The 18121-nt window shown below is 38.6% G+C and overlaps 1 protein-coding gene across 9 annotated transcripts in view; it reads left to right on the top strand.

Moving 5' to 3' along the window:
* Positions 1-599: 599 nt before the first annotated feature.
* The window catches only part of Ube2q2 (ubiquitin conjugating enzyme E2 Q2), a 52059-nt gene continuing 34537 nt past the window's right edge, over positions 600-18121 (top strand). For 2 of the 9 annotated variants that reach the window (XM_063243532.1, XM_063243534.1), the window contains exons 1-3: positions 600-964; positions 10340-10438; positions 15832-15936. In XM_063243532.1, coding sequence (XP_063099602.1) covers positions 785-964; positions 10340-10438; positions 15832-15936 — 384 coding nt within the window. In that variant the 5' untranslated portion in view covers positions 600-784. The remainder of the gene's footprint in view (positions 965-10339; positions 10439-15831; positions 15937-18121) is intronic. The other 7 variants (XR_010045649.1, XR_010045648.1, XM_063243533.1 and 4 more) reach the window with 5 other exon arrangements.

Raw genomic sequence — 18121 nt, 5'->3', positions numbered from 1 at the left:
GCTCACAATGACATCTGTGTTGGGCAGGGAAAAGGGAAGACCTAAACAGGAAAAGTACCAGTGACAGGTGCTGGGCAATCAATTAGCATAAGGTGATGTGACTTAGGGGGTACTGGTTGATGATTTTAGATTGGGTGGCAAGGGAAGACGTCTTTGAAAAAATACTTAAGATCCTAATGAAAATAGGGGTCAGATCTTTTTCCAGAGAAGTGAAGCGTTATCCTAAGCTTGAGAAACAGGGCCAGAGCTCTCCGCAGGATAGGAAGCGCAGTAGACGCCACAGGGCGCACAGGTGGGGGTCAGCAGAAGGAGGAGATCTCGGAGACTCGGTGAGCATCTGCATGGGGCCGAGTCCTCTTGGGTCTGCGTGCGGTTTCAGAGCGCAGCGTGTGGTGAGGTCCTCAGGTGACCCTAGCGGGCCCGGAGTAGGGGTGGCTCCGACACCCGTGTCGCCTGCGTCCCCTGGGGCCAGGTGTGGGTGACTCTGGGCGCCGACATGGCTAAAGCGGGGCGAAGGGTCCCGGGACGCCTGACCCCGGAACGGGCCCACGGGCACGCGCTCCGGGAACGGGGGCGCGCCGGGGCGCGGGCGCGCGCCAGGCAGTGCGGGTGGCGTCGCGGGCGCGCTCCTCAGCCGCGGGCCGCCGCCTGCCGGCGAGTCGGACGGTTACAAAGGCCGCCGCGCCAGCCCTCGCCGTTTTCGCCTCGCCTCACGGTCGCGGGCGGTCGCGGTGACGGCACCCTGGGCCGGCTCCTCCGCACCCTTGCCGGAGATGAGCGGAAGATGTCCGTGTCGGGGCTCAAGGCCGAGCTGAAGTTCTTGGCGTCCATCTTCGACAAGAACCACGAGCGGTTCCGCATCGTCAGCTGGAAGCTGGACGAGCTGCACTGCCACTTCCTGGTGCCGCCGCTGAGCAGCCCACGCTTGCCGCCGCAGCCGCTCACCCTGCACTGCAACATCACGGTGAGGCGGCTGGACAAAGGGGACCCCGAGAGGCCCGGGGGCCGGCCGGGCGGGGCTGCCCCTTCTCCAGAGCGCGGGCGGGTTAGGTCCCGAGGGGACGGCTCGAAACTCTGAAGGGAGCAGGCGCAGGGTGCGTCCGCCCGGCACTTGGCCCCTCGCGGCCCCCGTCGCCTTCGCGGGGTCGCCTGGGCCCTGGCTGTAGTTCGAGCTCGGGTGGGGCGGGTAAGGAGCCCCGTAAGTTTTAACGACTTGTGTTTCCGTCAAGTCTCCCTCCTACCCACGTGTTCATTTCTTCGTCGCCGTCAACGCGGACTAGTTTTGAGGAATAACGAGTTTAGGACCGAGTTATCCGGTCCCTCGGACCTAGCGCGCGTACCAGGCCGCTGCAGGTGCGAGGGCGCGGTTTGCGTCCTTCTGGGGGCCAGCCGGAACCTCGCCGGTACCGCCCAGTGCGCGACCCGGGCCGCCCGAGGGGTCGCAGAAAGACGCTTTCATTCCAGCTGCAAGTTCAGTAGAAACCCAGAGTCTTGGCCCTGGGTTCACTTGTTCAATAACTTTCTCCATAAAATGCCTGTGAGGTTATTCGTTATGGAGTTGATTGGAGGTTATTGGCCCCAACGCAGAATACACTGTCATAACTTAAGTAAAGGTGGCATTTAAATATGGCTAACACCGAGTCTGTTGGCTTTAATGTCCTCTGGTGAAGTCGGAGGATATTCAAGGGCCTACGAAAAGAGGGTAGTTGCAAAGTCCTTGGAGTTAGGCTAATTGACCTTAAAATAGCAGACTCCCTGCAGAGAAGATGCGGTCTATATTTCCAAAAAGCAAAACAAGGGGCTGGGGATTTAGCTCAGTGGCATAAGCGCTTGCCTTGCAAGTGTGCAGTTGTGAGTTCGATCCTTGGTACCGAAAAAGAATGAAAAAGACAAAAAAAAAAAAAAAAAAAGCAAAACAAAAAACCCCCAGTGCAATTAAGTGCATATTGAGCATAGAATTCACTTACTGAACATGATACTGGTTTTTCAAAACTGGGCGGACTGTCTCAAGAACTCACGATTTAGGGGGAAAGTTTTACACTACAGGATAATGACTACTGTGGTGTTAGGAAAGCCAAAAAGAGCAACTAATTTTGACTTGGCGAGAGGTGCAGCATACAGAAGACTTGGTGAAGGTTAGTATAATTTTGGAAGTCTGGCTGTAGGGCAATTCAGGCAGAAAAACCCCACCCAAACAAGACACTGAAGGCTAATAGTGGTTACAGACAAATTCTGCTTAGACTTGACAAGCCCAGGCTTTAGGCTAGTGAAAGATTTTCCAAATATAGATTAACAGTAGTGAACATGAAGTAGTTAATAGTATTGGCTCTGTTGGCTTGGAAGGTGATTATTCTGGTAGAAGCTGGGGTATGGCCAGGAAAAGGCATGACTGGGTTAAATGACAGAATTTATAGGTTGTGGGAGTCACTAAAGTAAAGTGGGAAATATGTCCTGTTATCCAGAACTAGAAGTGGTTTCCTGTAGAAATTGGCATTATAGAAAATATGTTGTAACGTGGTTATGGTTATCCCAGGGGAAGTGTGGGATGGGAGTGTTGCGGTGCTTTTAATGTCAGGGGTACAGGGGTTCCCAATGTTTTGTAATGTTCAGGCGTCTAAATACTTATGCTACCTAACATGCCGGCATCACTTTGTTCAGAGTCATATTGGAGGCTGAAAGTCGGCCTCAGACTAAAAATCCTGAATGATGACCTGGATTAGGTAGTGGCAATGGAAGTGGAGTAACACTGGTAAAGGTTGACCAGTCTTAGTTCCATCCATACCTACCTTGGATTAGCTTGAAGCAGATTCCAGACATATCATTTCCTCTATATTTTACCATGTATCTCTAAAAGGTAAAGACTGTAAACCCGGGTGAGTATTTAGGAGAAGGCTATATGATGTCCTGTTGGTGCTATTTACTTGGACTGAGCAAGAGAAAAAAATGGAGTTGGATTTTGAATACCAGTACATGTCTACTGGGTTTGAGATTTTTTCTTAAAACGTTGTAGCTCACTAAAAAAAAGATGATTTCATGTATTCTTTCTTTTTCCTCCTTAAGCAGCTCAGATATTTATTGAATTCTGTATGTGAGGTCCTGTCTGTGCTTACAAAAGCTTTCTTTTGTTTTGTATGGGTTCAGTGAGTAGTATGTCATTGGTTCTTTATACATATGGCGTGCCAGTTTCTGAATAATCCTCTAAAGATATTGTGTCCTTGTTTAGGCTCATTGTTAGCTGTGCTCTTGACTGCCTACCTCTTAGCTACTGCAATCTGTTTTTACATGTCTAACTGCTTCCTGACTGTCCTTAAAGGCTTTTTTTTAAGTCATGTTTGGTTCATGGTGATATTTCTCTTTCCCTTCTTTAGTTTTTACTATTTCTACTTTGGTTATGTTTTCTATTCTGTTGTAGTTGGACGTGCTTCTGGGTTTTGTTGTTGTTGTTGTTTATTTTATTTTTGAGACAGGGGCTCACTGTGTAGGTCAGGCTGAACCTGAGATCCTCCTGCCTCAGCTTTCCCAGTGCTGGGTTTAGAGCTGCGCACCATTATGTCTTACTGTTTGTGTTTTTTCTTAATGATGGCAGGGAGACTATTCTGTAATTATACCTCATGCTTTTTATCTTCCAGTCAATAAATATTTGTTTTACTAACTGTGGCTACATTTTAGTTATGTTCTGTTTGAACAAAAGCCTTAACTACTTTGAAAGTTAGCTGCCAAGTTTGTCAAAAGTGCAGAGATGACATCAAGAAAATCATGGATAGAACATAAATATGTAAAAGGTCAGTAAGGGCTTTATGGAAAATCTGTAATTTGACTACAAATGAAAGACAAGTAAAAACAGTGCAGTTTTTTCTGGGTCAAGGAAATTAAGCTTTTTCCCCCCTCTTTTATAAATTTTTCTTGGTATTGAATATGAAAGGAAAAGAGTGCTCTTTTCAACCTCAAGGACTCTGTTAGTTCTTGTTTTCTGTGAACTTGAGCGATAAACTTAACTATTGTTTTTCCATCTTCAGTAAACAGACCTAATTACCAGTCAGTGTTAGCATCCAGCTGTTAGGATGACACCTAACAGCAAAGCAGATTGTTTTCATAGCCAGTCTTGTATATGGGAGCTAGTCTTGTATATGGCTTTCTTTTAGTCTTTTTGAAGTAGTTAACGTAATCCAAAACTCCATTAGTCCTTTTATAGACTTCTTGGCAGTTAGGAACTCTTGGTAGGGAAATGTTTTAGAGTAAATAATTGCCCAGGAAGTAAGTTAGCTCCTAAACAGATGAAACTGAAAGAGATAAATGCATATAGAGGAAAGCTCTTTGGTAGTAACCCATACTTTACAAATATGAAAATGATAGGATTTGCGGCTGAACAGAACTATTTTAAAAACACTTTTATAAACAGCTTGTTGTGGGAAATAAGGCATTGCTACCTCCCCCCTCCCCGCTGCCTTTACATTGATAAAAAATAGTCCAGAGTTGTTCAGACCAAATCATAAATAAATCTTGATTAAGGAGTCTTAAGAAATTTTCTTTAGTTTACCCTCCTGGGGCAGATTATCTTTACAAATTGAACTCTTAGAGAAGCATATCAGAACTGTCAGGTTACACTAAGTGGTACTTTCAGTCAAGAAGGAATTATCATTTTTCACTTATTGGATTAGTTTATAATATGGGGACAAATTCCTGGTGGTTATCCACCCTTCTCCATCCCTATAAAAATGTCTTTCTTTGAAAGAAATGGATACATGAAGAAGAGACTTAGGTTTCTGATTGATGAATGGTTTTTCCCTTAGTAACTTGGGTTGCTTTGTTGTTGTTGGTTAAGATGAGACCTGGAAAAGGGTAGTATAGAATGTCAGCTAGCTGAGGGGTGGGGAATTGAAATGGTCACTGCCCAGTGCAGAGCATTACTGGAGAATAATAAAGCAGGGCGCCCTTTGTCCAGGCCTTTATCATAGTGTCTGTGATAATGTATAGGATGCTCTAAATACAGCCTCGTCAGAACTGAGGAAACCACCCAGTAAAATTCTGTAACTTAGGTGGCTCAAAGCCTTTTCTGTGCCATTGTTTTCTTTACCACTTAGAGAGGTGTTTTGAGTAGCTACAGTTTGCTGCCTGTCTTTGAATAGTTAAGCATTTTTTAGATACAAGAATATGTATGCATAGTTAAACTAAGTATTAGTATTTTTATCATCATTATTATTATTGTTGTTGTTGTTATTTTGATCTTTGGGGTATTTGTGATAAACTTACTTGAAAGTTTTCCATTTAGGATAACCTTCATAAAGACAATTACCGTTTTATTCTATGCACCTTGATATCACTAGAAAATTAATAGAATGGAGGAGCAACAAAGGTTCTGAATAATTAGATGCTTAGGTAACTTTTCTGTATTTGTCTTTAAGTTTTTCATAACTGGTGGGAAAGCTGTGGTAGAAGCATTTAAACATTGTCAATAGGAAAAATTGCTTGGAATTTTTCAGCATCATATAATGTTGAAAATCTGACATACTGTAGGTCATTTTAAATAGGAATACTAAGAATATTATCTTTTCAGGATAGGTAGAAAACTTGTAAAAAACCAAAATGTATAAATTTTATAAGCATTATAAACCTTATAAAATTTTCAAAGCTTGAAATATGAGAAATTGAAAATATTGGTAGGTTTAAATATTTATCATCATTTTACATTCCTTTCAAAGTAGGTTGTCTCTTAAATATTGTATCAAATAAACTTTGAACTTGAATGAAGTAGGCTTCTGAAGTCATTTGGTCAGGTTTTGTATCAAGAAAGGAAGGTAGCAAGACATGCCCCAGTGGATCCACATAGATGAAGAGATGCATCTTCTAAGAAAGAAGCTCTAGCGTTGGAGAGAAGGGAGGCCAGCAGTTCTGTTTTCATGGACTCCTGTATTTTATCTATTGAGATTTATTATTAGAAATTAAAAACATGAAATTTATTACATGTTATGTTTTTGTGGAAAAATCTTCTAAATAAAGCATTTTAGTGAGACTAGTACCACAGTCTTAGATTTTTGTGAATTTCTTTACTCTGTAATTTGTTTCTGCACTTGGTTTGTTGTGAGGAACACTCACACATGCATAGTGTAGGCATAGCCACAGTCTTGCTGTGTTGTTCAGGCTGGCCTCATGTTGGCTCTCCCTCCTCAACCTTTCTAGTGTTGGGATTAGATGTATGCACCACCACACTCAGCTGTTGTATGATACACTGTTTTGGTTGAAGTAGTATGTGCAAAGTTTGGCTCTGCCACAGATACTTGGTTGGAAGAAAATATTTTAATAGCCATTTTAGATAATTGTGCTTATTCCTTTTCGATACTCTACAAAACCCTTTCTTGAACTTTGAATGGATCTTTTATTCTTGCATGATACTATAACATGCATTGGTCACTTGGAAAATAGCAATTTACTGACATCTTCTAAGTGCTGGTGCATTACACAGTAGTAAAACATTCATTAATATCACCATCAGTCTCATAAGAATATTCTAGGGAAGCTGTTAAGCTCATGATGGTGGATACAACTGTTCCAAAATTCTAATTTTTTGCTAGAAAGTCTGAATTTTGTTATTGGCAACATACACTGTTTTGTTCTTTTAAATGGCAGTCTTTCTCCATTCATATTTGAGAAAATGTGCCAAAAACCTAAGTTGGAATAGCCATTGTTAGTTATCCGCTAAAATAAAAATGTTCATTCATTGACTTAGTTATTAGTTCATCTTGGGACTCAGTCAGACTAGTTTTTTTTCTCAAGTATTCTGTTGGAGTGTTCAGTATACTTGTTTCATGATTTGCAGGATTAAAAATTAAAAATCAGTATCAAAGATCAAGATTTAATAAAAATAAATTTTTGCAAAAAACACAAAAGAAGAAATTTTTGCAGTTTCATCATAGACATTCTTAAGTGAAGCAGACTTTTCCCCCCTAATACCTTGAGTGTGTGGCATGAGTCTGGCATCGTTGCTTTCTTTGTGTGAAGGTGCCAGCAGTATTGCCCACCACTGTATTTATACAGTTAGTACAAATCTCAGTACAATAGAAAGAGCAATTAAAATCTTAGTATTTTTTTTATTTGTCTTTTTGAGATAGTGTCTCATTGTGCAGTTCAGGCTGGCCTTGAATTCACTTTGTAGTCTAGACTGGCTTTTTTTCTTCCCTCTCCAGATCTTAGTATTCTTGTAGGAACAGTTTAGACCTGGGGTCTCAGGGCCCCACTTTGAGAACCATTGAAATAGATGTTCAGACTTACTTCATATCGTCACTTGTTACATGTAGGATTTAGAATATTCATTGAAGGTAGTTACTGAGCTCAGATAATTTTTTTTTCTTTTTCTCACTTCTTAATATGGTGGGTGATGGTTTCCATCTAGAATAGCAAGTCAGATTTATTTTGTTTATGTGCAAGTTTACTGGACAAACAATCTAGTCAACGAAGTCATAAATGTAGGTTTTGTTTTGGTTTGCTTTGGTTTTTGGTGCTGGAAATTTAACTCAGTTTCTTTACTTTGAAGCAGGGCCTCATTAAGTTGCCTAGGCTGACTTTGGATTTTTCTTAAAAGAATGTTGAGTCAGTGTTTTAAAATAGTTTCTGTGGCTTCAGCTACATTATATTTGAAATTGTAGTTTTTATTTTTATTTTTTCAAATCCATTTTATTTCAAAGAGAAAAAAATAAAATTTTGAAACATGTCAATCAGGACAACAATGGTACATGCATTGTGCATTGTCATCCCCAAATCATTCACCCAGAGCATAAGACATCTACATTCAACTGTCCTAACAATACCAGCACAAATCTTTCTCTTCAGTGAACTCAGAAAAATTAGTAGTATAACTATCTTAACTGTTTTATCTATGCATACAAATATATGTATATGTATATATATATGTTGTTTCTTTCAGCTTATCACACTAGAGTGAGACAATATGATGTTTACACCTATGTGTATGTGATTTATTTCACTTGTGAGTATGGTCTTAAGTTGCATCCATTTACCTATAAAAGTCTGGTTTGTCCTTTTTATGGCTGAGTAGTACTGCATTGTAGAAAAATGCCACATCTTTTTTATTCATTCCTCAGGTGATGAGCATTTGGGTTATTTCCAGGATCTGGCTATTATAAATTGTGTTGCTACATTGCTATGGCACGATGTTTTTAATTCTTTTGGAAAGATACCCAGAAGGGGAATAGCTGAGTTGAATGGGACTTCTAGTCCTAGTTTCTTGATTTCCACACTGGTTGTACCAGTCTGCACTCTCAGCAACAATGGAGAAGAGTTCCATTTTGCCTACAGCCTCTCCAGCATTTGTTATTGATTTCTTGAAAATAGCCATTCTTTCCAGGCTGAAGTAGAATCTCAGTGTTGTTTTAATTTGCATCTCTCAAATGACCAGTGATATTGAACATTTTTTCACATATATATTTCTTGTCTGTATTTCTTTATCTGAGAAGTGTGTATTTGAGATTATAGGTTTTAAAGCAGTGGCTCTTCAAAACTGTGCAAGACTTTCTTTGACTCAAACCTACTTATTCTGCAGCTAATATCTACAAGTATTTCCTAATAGTTGAGAAGTTGAGTGAAAGCATATAATGATTAGTCCATTCACTTTTTAAAAACACCAACACACCATGTGTTTTTAAAAAACAGTGAAAGTTTTTGGTGGTAGCGCTTGGTTTGTGTGAGAGACCAAGCAGCCTAAGATGGCAGCTGTCATTGGACAGTGGGTCAGGAATCTGCACAGTAACCCTTTGTTCACTGGTGTAAGGCATCCTGGGGCAAGGAAGGTGTTGGAGGATACTACATTTGTCTGAGAGAATCCTCTCACATAGTTGATGGCAGCCTTCATCATCTTACTGCACCCTGTAGGGTGTTCGACAAACCTGATGCCACAGTTGAGCTTGTTACTGGTGAGAGACCTTTTTCAGTTCTTGCCGTGGGGGCCTCCCCATGTGCCTCCCCATGGAGGCAGCTGTTTTCTGGCAGCTGGATTGGTTGAGAAAGCAGGAGAGGCTGACCAAAACACATGTTGTCTATTGCTAACCTACTTTGAGAGATGACCTCTCCTTACTTTTGTATTCTGGTTGTTAGATGTGAGTCACTGAATCTAGGGGAGAGAGTTCTACGAGGGAGTGTTTAAGAGCATCAGGACATGCATGAACCGAGGGGTGGCTGTATTGGGAACAGCTATCTCAAAACACTGCTGCCGGGGCGGCAAAAAACTGTAGACCGTGCCAGCCTATGTTGTTGTTGTGTTCTGCCTTCTGACACCTCTTGTACTCATTTTGCTATATTTAATAAATGGCTTTTTTAGGAATTACATTCCGTGATACTGTCCAAAAAGAACTGGAATGTTAGGGAATAAATTTTAGATCATCTTAGTGAAAGGGGAAATCTCAAAGTAATGTCTATAATTGTGCTACTGAGAAGACAGGAATACTGTGAGTAGATCTAAAAAAACTATTTTTAGCATTTGTAAGGATTTAGAGACATGTATTCCTTGGTTTTATTTTATTTTTTTGTACCAGGGATCGAACTCACGACCATGCACTTGCAAGGCAGGCGCTTATGCCACTGAGCTAAATCCCCGGCCCACGTTGGTTTTATTTTTAAGATTTAGAATTAGATCTCTCTATATTAAATGTTTATTAGTATATTATATATTTATTATATTAAAATCAAAAGCAGTAGAGTTTGAATCTATAAACTATAAGTTGGGATTTTTAAAACTTGTTTTTGCTTTTTGGGAGACTTCTTATGATTCTAGATTTTAAAACTTTTGAGACAGGTGAGAGCCAAAGAATTCAAGCTTTGACAAACCTTTCTTTGTGAAGCAAGGAAGCCTATCCTTCTTAGTATTTGAATACCATCTTTCTTTTTTTAAAAAAATAAGATTTTCACAGTGTATTCTAGTTTCCAGCAATATTCTTTACTTTTGTTTGATTTTACACTTAAGTTATATGACATAGAAATGACAAGATTAAACTATGAAATCTAGCAGCTTTATTTTTTTAAATTTCTTTCTTTTTTCTTTTTTTTTGCAGTACCGGAGATCTAACTCATGACCTTGCGCTTGCCAGGCAGGCACTTATGTCACTGAGCTAAAATCCCCGGCCCTATTTTTTAAATTTCATATGACAAAATTTGTTTCTCCCCAAATGGGTTTTAATGTGTTTTCTCCATCCTGATCATTTTACTTGAATGCACGATCACCTTGCCACTCAGTGGTGTGGTTTCATTGCATATCAGGTTAGTATGTATGAAAATGTGTTTGACATCGCTGTCTCTCTCTGTAACAGGAACCTTTTTTTTTTTTTTAAAACAGGAATCCTATCCATCATCTTTGCCCATCTGGTTTGTAGACTCTGATGACCCAAACCTGACATCGATTCTGGAACGTCTAGAAGATACTAAGAATAATTCGGTGAGAAAATAAGTCAAGCTACTTTCTTTTTCTCTTCATGAATTTTACATGTAAAATTATATGTTATGAGGTAGTCTGATAAAAAAGTATGATGAGTCTTAGGAGAGATTAAAGATCAGGCTTGGTTTTTGTTTTTGTAAGTTCTTCAAGTTGTATTTATCTAGTTTCTCTTTTGTTATTTCTCACCGGAGTAGCCTTGCTTTAGATTAGGAAAAGTGTGGAGGACCAACTGGATTCTCCTTGAATAAAGAACAGTTATCTCCATTTTGGCTAAACCTGGCTCTAACTCCACATATTGCTATGTACAGAGCTGGCTAGGCCACTTCTTTATCCCTTTAATTGGCTCTAAGCCATGTAAATAGGGCTGGCTGAAGTGCTGATGCTTAATCTTTGAAGCTAGGTGACAGTCACTGTTTCCCTACTCTGTGACTCCCCAGAATCGTGATTGAGCCATGCAGGGTGAAGGGCCACCACTCCAGGGCTGTCAGTGGGGATCCAGGCTTGAGATAAGAGACTGTGGGGCTGGGGATTTAGCTCAGCGGCATAAGCACCTGCCTTGCAAGCAGGCAGTCGTGAGTTCGATCCCTGGTACCAATAAAAAAAAAAAAAAAAAAAGATAAAGACAAAAAAAAAAAAAAAAAAAAGAGATAAGAGACTGTGACTCCCGGAACAGAGTAGAAAAGTGTACACATCAGAGCTGAAGCACCAACTCCAAAACACTAAATATTGCCTCAGCTGTTATAAAACAGTATAAACACATTAGTCTTTCTGCATATTGCAGAGGTGATTTCAGACTTTCTGCCTACCCTAGCTTACAGTACTTAGGTATTTCTCACTATTCTCATAATCACTGATCCTCAAGGGAGCTTCTTCACAAATTAATAAGATCCAGGTTGGGCCCTGGGTTGAACCCTTTGTTTCAATGAAACTTCATCCTGGCTGGACTTAGGATCTCCTTGACTCCTCGTAACTATAAATATATCTTAGTGTCTTTATTCTCACCATGGGTTGCCCTGAAAGTGGTAGATTGCAATTAGTTTACTGAAATTCCAATAACATTTCCATGGGTTTACAAATATGAACTTCCCAGAACAGACCGAGAAGGGCTCTCTACCAGAAAAATAGGGAGTCTCCCTTTCCTGCATTGTAACCATGAAGCCAAGCAAGCATTTTTGGTAGTGACCATTAGCCAAGATGGGAGATAGCAAAAGAGAAAATTAGATGTCAGAGAAAAATGTTGCTTTTTCTGTCAAGAGCCTGTAAATCTACAGTAAAAGACAAAGGTATTCAAATGGAAAGTTTGTTTTGCTTTTTAATAGTTAGTAGTCTCTCCTTATCTGTGGATGATACATCCAAAACTGCCAGCGGTACCCTATTTGGGCTGTTGTTCCCTAACTTAAGTATGATGGTTTAATTTATACTTTAGATACATTAAAATATAGCAGCAATAAAATAGAACAATTATAATGATGTACTATAATAAAAATTATTCAAAACTTATGAATTGTTTCCTTCTGAAATTTTCCCTTTAATACTTTTAAATCATATTTGACGCTGGTTAACTGAAACTGGGATGTAAAACTGGAGAGAAGTGGGGATTACTGTGTAAAGAAAAATAATATTTCCATTGTAAGAAAGTGCAAAACTTTTTTCTTTGAATGTGAACTCCTAAGTGTCCATTGTGAGAAAACTATTAAAATATAGACAGGACAGAAAAAAAGGGAAATTAAAAGCTCACATAGCTTCTTTACTGGCTGTGATCACTACTGACATGATTATTTTCTGCCGGTTTTTTAAAAATAAAACACACATACTATTATACATATCTACACATGTCTAACTAGTTGAAGTTGTATTCTGTTAACACCTTTTTTTTTTTTTTTTAAATTGTTACCAGGGATTGAACTCACGACCGCCTGCTTGCAAGGCAGGTGCTTATGCTGCTGAGCTAAATCCCCAGCCCCTGAAGTTGTATTCTAAATAATCTTATCCTTTTAAATATCATTACTGTATTTTCACATAGTGTCATATAGGGAATAATTGCCAAAAACAAAACAAGACAAGATAAATTAAAAACAAACCGTAGGTCCTGAGTTTGACTCCTGGTACCAAAAAAACTCAACTGTTAAAAAAACGCAAATTTTAAGACAGTGGTTTAAAATCTGTTATGTAAAGATCAGTAATGTTCCTAAATTTCAGCTATTGTTAAATAAAAAATATAGTATTTTATTGATAAAAAATAAACATGTAGGAATAAATATAGATATGCTGGGCTTATCTCAAGAAAACTACCAAATTTTGCAGTGTAGAATAAAAGACTAGGATAGTATATACCTAGATGAACAGACTGCTATATTATAACTATATCAGTTATTTCCATATCTCCATATTCACTTATAAATCCAGTTCAGAGCCAGTAAAAATCCCTACAGATTCAGTTTTGGAATTTATGACTATAAAGTTTGTTTAGGAGAACAAATAGCAAAAAATAAAAATTTAAAAAAGTTAATGAAGGGCTTCCCCAATCAGATATTAAATAAAATATTGTGTACTGACCCTGGACAAGACAAATCCAATAGAAACTAGAAGTAGTTATGCAAATGAGAATTAAAAATAAGCTAAGGGTAATATCTTAACTCAAAAAGAATAGGATAGATTATTCTGTAGTGTAGGAAGAATTAACCACCCGAGGGAAGAGTGTTTAACTTAAAATTTTTATCAAAATGCATTATAGATGGCTTAAACATACTTGTTCTTAAAATTAAGAACAGAAGAACATCAGTTTGAAGACATTTTAAGAGTTAAGACTAGTAGGGAGAGTCATAAAGGAAAGAGATAAAAATCAAAAGCTAGACAGAGATACATTCATATGTCCAGCAGAGAATGGTAGGAAAGAATGATAGACATAGCCTGTTACTGCTTATGATTCCACTTTATATAGCAGAAATAAGTGGAGTTATTTTTCAGTGTCTACAATGTTATATCCAAAAATACTCAGAAAGCAGAATATAAAAATTTTATGAAAATAATAAATATTTTTGCTTGAAGAAAAAAACAGCCCACCTTTCATTTTTTTTTTTAACCTTCTGCTGGCTTATCATAGCCTACTTGTTAGAGACAGTAAGTCTAGGTTTTTTGTTTTGTTTTTTCCTTTTAATTTCTTAACTCATTATGATCTATATTCTGTCTTCATTATTGCACAAAATGTATCTCTGGTTTTCCAATCCTTTTTTAATCCCAAAATCGACCCTTCTGCAACATTTAGAACTGGTGATATTTTTCTTGGTGAAATACTCTTCCATTCAATATTTATGATTTAATATTCACCAATAAAAAGTTGGTTAAATATAAATTAGGATATGGGTTGTGTGACAGATTATTCTGTTGTAGTGGAAAAAGACACAGCCCATCCTTCCATAACAGCAACATAGGAAGCTCCCAGATACACTAAACAAGAAAGCAAGGCACAGGACATTAAGTGCAGTCAGCCTTTGTTACATACAGTGTTGTGAAAAATCTGTTTTCCTATGTGAATATAGGAAACTGTTGATAGAACATGGAAAATTATTTTTTAAAAATTCTTGATTGGTTTCTTTGGGAGGCTGTGTGATGAAGAGTGGGTACAAAAAGACAAGCCATATCTGTGTCCTCTGGGAACTTTGCTGAGGATTTCTATGAGACAGCTGTCTCTTGCTTTTATCTCTTATTACCTTACCTTGGTCTCCTGAGTTCCTTGGTGTACCTCTTTTTTCCCATTCTTTTCTGCTCTCATTACTTAGGTCATGATCTGTAGTCCAGGAATTTGTAAGTCTCCAGCTGGAATGAATCTCTGTTTTCCTACATGTATCTGTGTATCATATATATCCAGAGAATCTCACTTGGATGTGCCATGGTATTTAAAATGATCATGTGTCAAGTTGTACTCCTACCTCTGCCTCATCATGTGTTCCTTTAGTCATTTAGGGAGACAAAATAAAATAATGAAACTGGTTACTTGTGCCTGCATCTGGGAGTTTATAGGTCTTTTTACTTCTGTTGCGCACCCCTCTAGAACAGACTATTAAGTCCACTCACTTTCTGAATATTTCTTAACTCCTCCCTAGGATCTTAGTGTTTTTTTTTTTCTATCCTTCAAACACATTTTTATGGGGGAGAAGTGCATAAAATGAAATTCCTGGCAGGTATATGGCCCTGTTTTCTTTGTTGCACGGTACCTCTTCCTCAGCTCTCCTGCAGCTCCTCCTGTGCCAGGGTTCCAAGTGTCCAGGGCCAAGTCCTGCTCCCCCACCTCACTTTCCTTGTTATTTATCATGAAATAGCTTTTGACAGATAACCAGCTACAGTGGGCTCTTGCTTCAAGTGGGAGGATTTTGTTTGATTCTAACTTTATATTCACTTTGGAAAGCCTTCTTTACTTGGTTTAACCCATTCTAATCTTGCCCTCATAAACCTGCTTCCTCCTTTTCAACACTTTTTCTGGTTAGACACACTGAGAAAACTTTCTAACCAAGTGAAGTTGCCTTGTTAGCTCCCAATGTTGCCCATTCTTAATTGTAATTGCTAAACTTACATGTTAAAAACATTTTAAACAATGAAAAACATATTTGTATCTGTAATTTACCTTGCTTAAAGCAAAGGTATTTACAAAATAATCGTTTTTTAAAATGGCAATTTAAGGAGCTAGTCTTGGCAGTTTTCCCAGTAAAATCCCCAAATTCCTGCCCATGCATTAAATTAAGCACCGAGTATTTCCACAGCAGGCTTCAGTTAGTCTTTACTATTCTGGGAAAGTTTTAATTTGTTTTACAGATGGTGGGACTCAAGCTCAGGAAGTTAGATATCATAGCCAAGGTCATCTATATTCTAAGACTGTCTACTAGATCACATTTCCCTCTATACTTTTAAACACATCTGAGAGTAAAGTGTAATTTTATAATCTATATACAATAGCACTTCTTTTTGTAGCTTATGCATTTAAATGCATGAGTGTTGTCTTATCTGAAGTTGTAAGTTTCTAAGAAGTTTCTTCTTAGAAGTTTCTCTAAAGATAAAGTTTAGAAGTTTCTAAGAAGTTTCTAAGAAGAGAAATTAAGTGGACAATGAAAGTGGACAATGTCTGAAACTATCTCGTCTGTTTTTTTGTTGATATCATTCTGCTGTGTAGCTGTTACAGGATTTATATGTAAGCCATAGCTACTTTATCTCCCCTCAATAACTTTCTTGTACTACTAGCCCTTAAAAATATTTGAGAGTGTGCTGCTATTCCTACGCTGAAGTTGAGCGGTAAGAAACCTTTTCATTTCTTTCTGGATTGATTGCAGTAATTGTAGCATTATTCATGTCTTGTAAGGACTCTTTAACATAATGCTTATTTACTGAAATGTGTTTTGTAGCTTCGTCAGCAATTGAAGTGGTTGATATGTGAACTCTGCAGATTATATAACCTTCCTAAGCACCTGGATGTTGAGATGCTAGATCAGCCACTACCCACGGGTCAGGTAAAGTAAAAATTCTCCAGTGTTCAAGAGCTGAAATAAATTGTCTCAGTCAAAAGTAAAACTAGGATGCGTATTCTTTTTATATCACACAGCTTATTTATTTATTTGGTACCAGGTATTAAACTCAGGATCTTACACTTTCCAGGCAGGTGCTGTTCTGCTGAGCTATATCCCTGGCCCCTATATAACTTATTTAGAAGTTTGTTTTGTTGTGTGTATGTCCTTTTTTCAGATTGCTTTGTTTGTAGTTTTAGTACTAAAAATAACCTTTCATTCTTGGGAGCTGGTAGTATTTGCTATAATAGGCAAACAACTGCTCTTCTGTCTCACTGTTTTGTTTTTAACTGTTAAAACAAATTTGTTAATATTTCTGGTTTCTGGAAATAGTCACTGCTTCTTGGATTGCTTGATTTTGTTTGTTCAGTTGCCTTCTCCTGATTGCTAAATCCTTAAGGTCTGAACCTAATGCTGTCAATTCCAGCAGGCAATGTGAATTTCCAGTAGGCTTCACTGCACTTCTGGATTTCTTACCTTTTACTCTTGTGAAGATTTAGCTTTTATACCTTACTGCTTATCTCTCTTAAAACTTAATCTTTAGTTTTTTTTAATAATCACTAGTTTATCACCAGGACTTCACAGGATAGAGCCAGGTTTTCTGTTATGGTATTTCCTTTTGTTTTCCAGTGTCATCTTTATATTAATAATTCTTAGGGTAAAAAAGTTATGTTTAATCGCTTTCTATGATCCTTGTCTCTGGAACTGTCTTGGTTACTTTTCTCTCGTGTTGTTGAGACGAAATATTTGATGCTCAAAGTTAGGGAAGGGAAGGTTTATTTCTTACAGGTTGGAGGTTTCAGTCTATCCTTAGTTGAGGATAGACTCCAAGGCTGAGGGGCAGTGGTTCACGGCCACCACAACAGCAAAAGAGAGAAAGATACGCCTTCTTTCTTACTGTTATATCCTGGCTCCACCCCTGAGTGGGTGTAATACTTACACCACCAATCCCAGTGCTAAACAATGAACCAATCACAAACACTAGATTCAGCTACATCCATGATTACATGAGGCTTGAGGTGGGGCATCTGACATAAACCATAACAGGTATCTTCTGATGCTGCTGTCACCTTGGGGTTTTTCTCATCCTGTCTGCTTGGGCCCTCATGTTGCCTCTCTTGGCCTAGCTTTCTCATTTTGTTTCAGTATATCCTCAAATGAAAGCCTGCAGAAGCATGAATGTTTTTCTCGGTTCTGGCTTCTGAGATACTGTAATGCAGACCAGACTAAAGGTTTTGTAGCTAGACTGCAGTGAGTTTGAATCTTGATTCTACTGTTTGTTACCTTTTAACTTTGGGTCGATCTTGTCATCATGCTGTGCATCATCTCCCATTGGAAAAATAGGGGAGATAATGGTAGTAGTACCTTTGTTTTGGGGGAGCCATGAGGACTAAGTTAATTCAACAAAGCAGTGTATTCTTTACTGCTCATTTATATTTTTCTTCTTTTTATATACTCTTCCTCTTTTATTCATTCATCAGAAAGCACTGAGTGACTGATTTGGAGTTCCTTGTGGCCAAGATTATCAATTGACAGCTTTTTGGAGGGAATTTATGTTGACTCTCAGTTGTTACTCTCGCTCCTTTATGTCCCAGCAGGAATAAATGATGGTTGGAATTGCTGTGTTTCTGGAGGTGATGTTTGCACATTTTGCTTGAGATGGAAGGGTTTACCTGCGTTCTACTTAAGAATATGGGAAAACAATATTTCAGGGCTGGGTACTATGTCCTATGGCTTTTGCTTGTCTCTGGTTTTCAGTTTTGCTCATCCCTTTATGTTCCTGGCCAGGGCACCTGTCTGCATGTCAGGGTCAGTCTGGAGCCCTGCTAGGGAACAAATTGGCCTCCTCATGGACAGTGTTCCCTATCTGTGACTTCACTAATTACCATTCCTCCATTCACTGTCATTTTCTGTTGTAGGTACATTTTCTTTTCTGCAGGTGACCTTACTCCTTTATTATTTATGTTTATACAATGTGTATGTATTCTTCACTCTAATTTTAGTGGAGCCTCAGGGAAGAGAAAACAGGAGAAAGACATGTGCTGTGTTCAGTTTTCTTTCCCTAAGTATCTACAACTTGTGGTTTTTCTTTTCACAGTATTTCATGCATAGAATACATTAGGTATACATT

The sequence above is a fragment of the Cavia porcellus genome, unplaced genomic scaffold (assembly GCF_034190915.1).
Source record: "Cavia porcellus strain 051 isolate PalLab524CR breed Dunkin Hartley unplaced genomic scaffold, mCavPor4.1 scaffold_38, whole genome shotgun sequence".
Lineage (NCBI taxonomy): Eukaryota > Metazoa > Chordata > Mammalia > Rodentia > Caviidae > Cavia > Cavia porcellus.
Note: the sequence above shows the minus strand (reverse complement) of the source record. Positions and strands in the feature narration are given on the sequence as shown.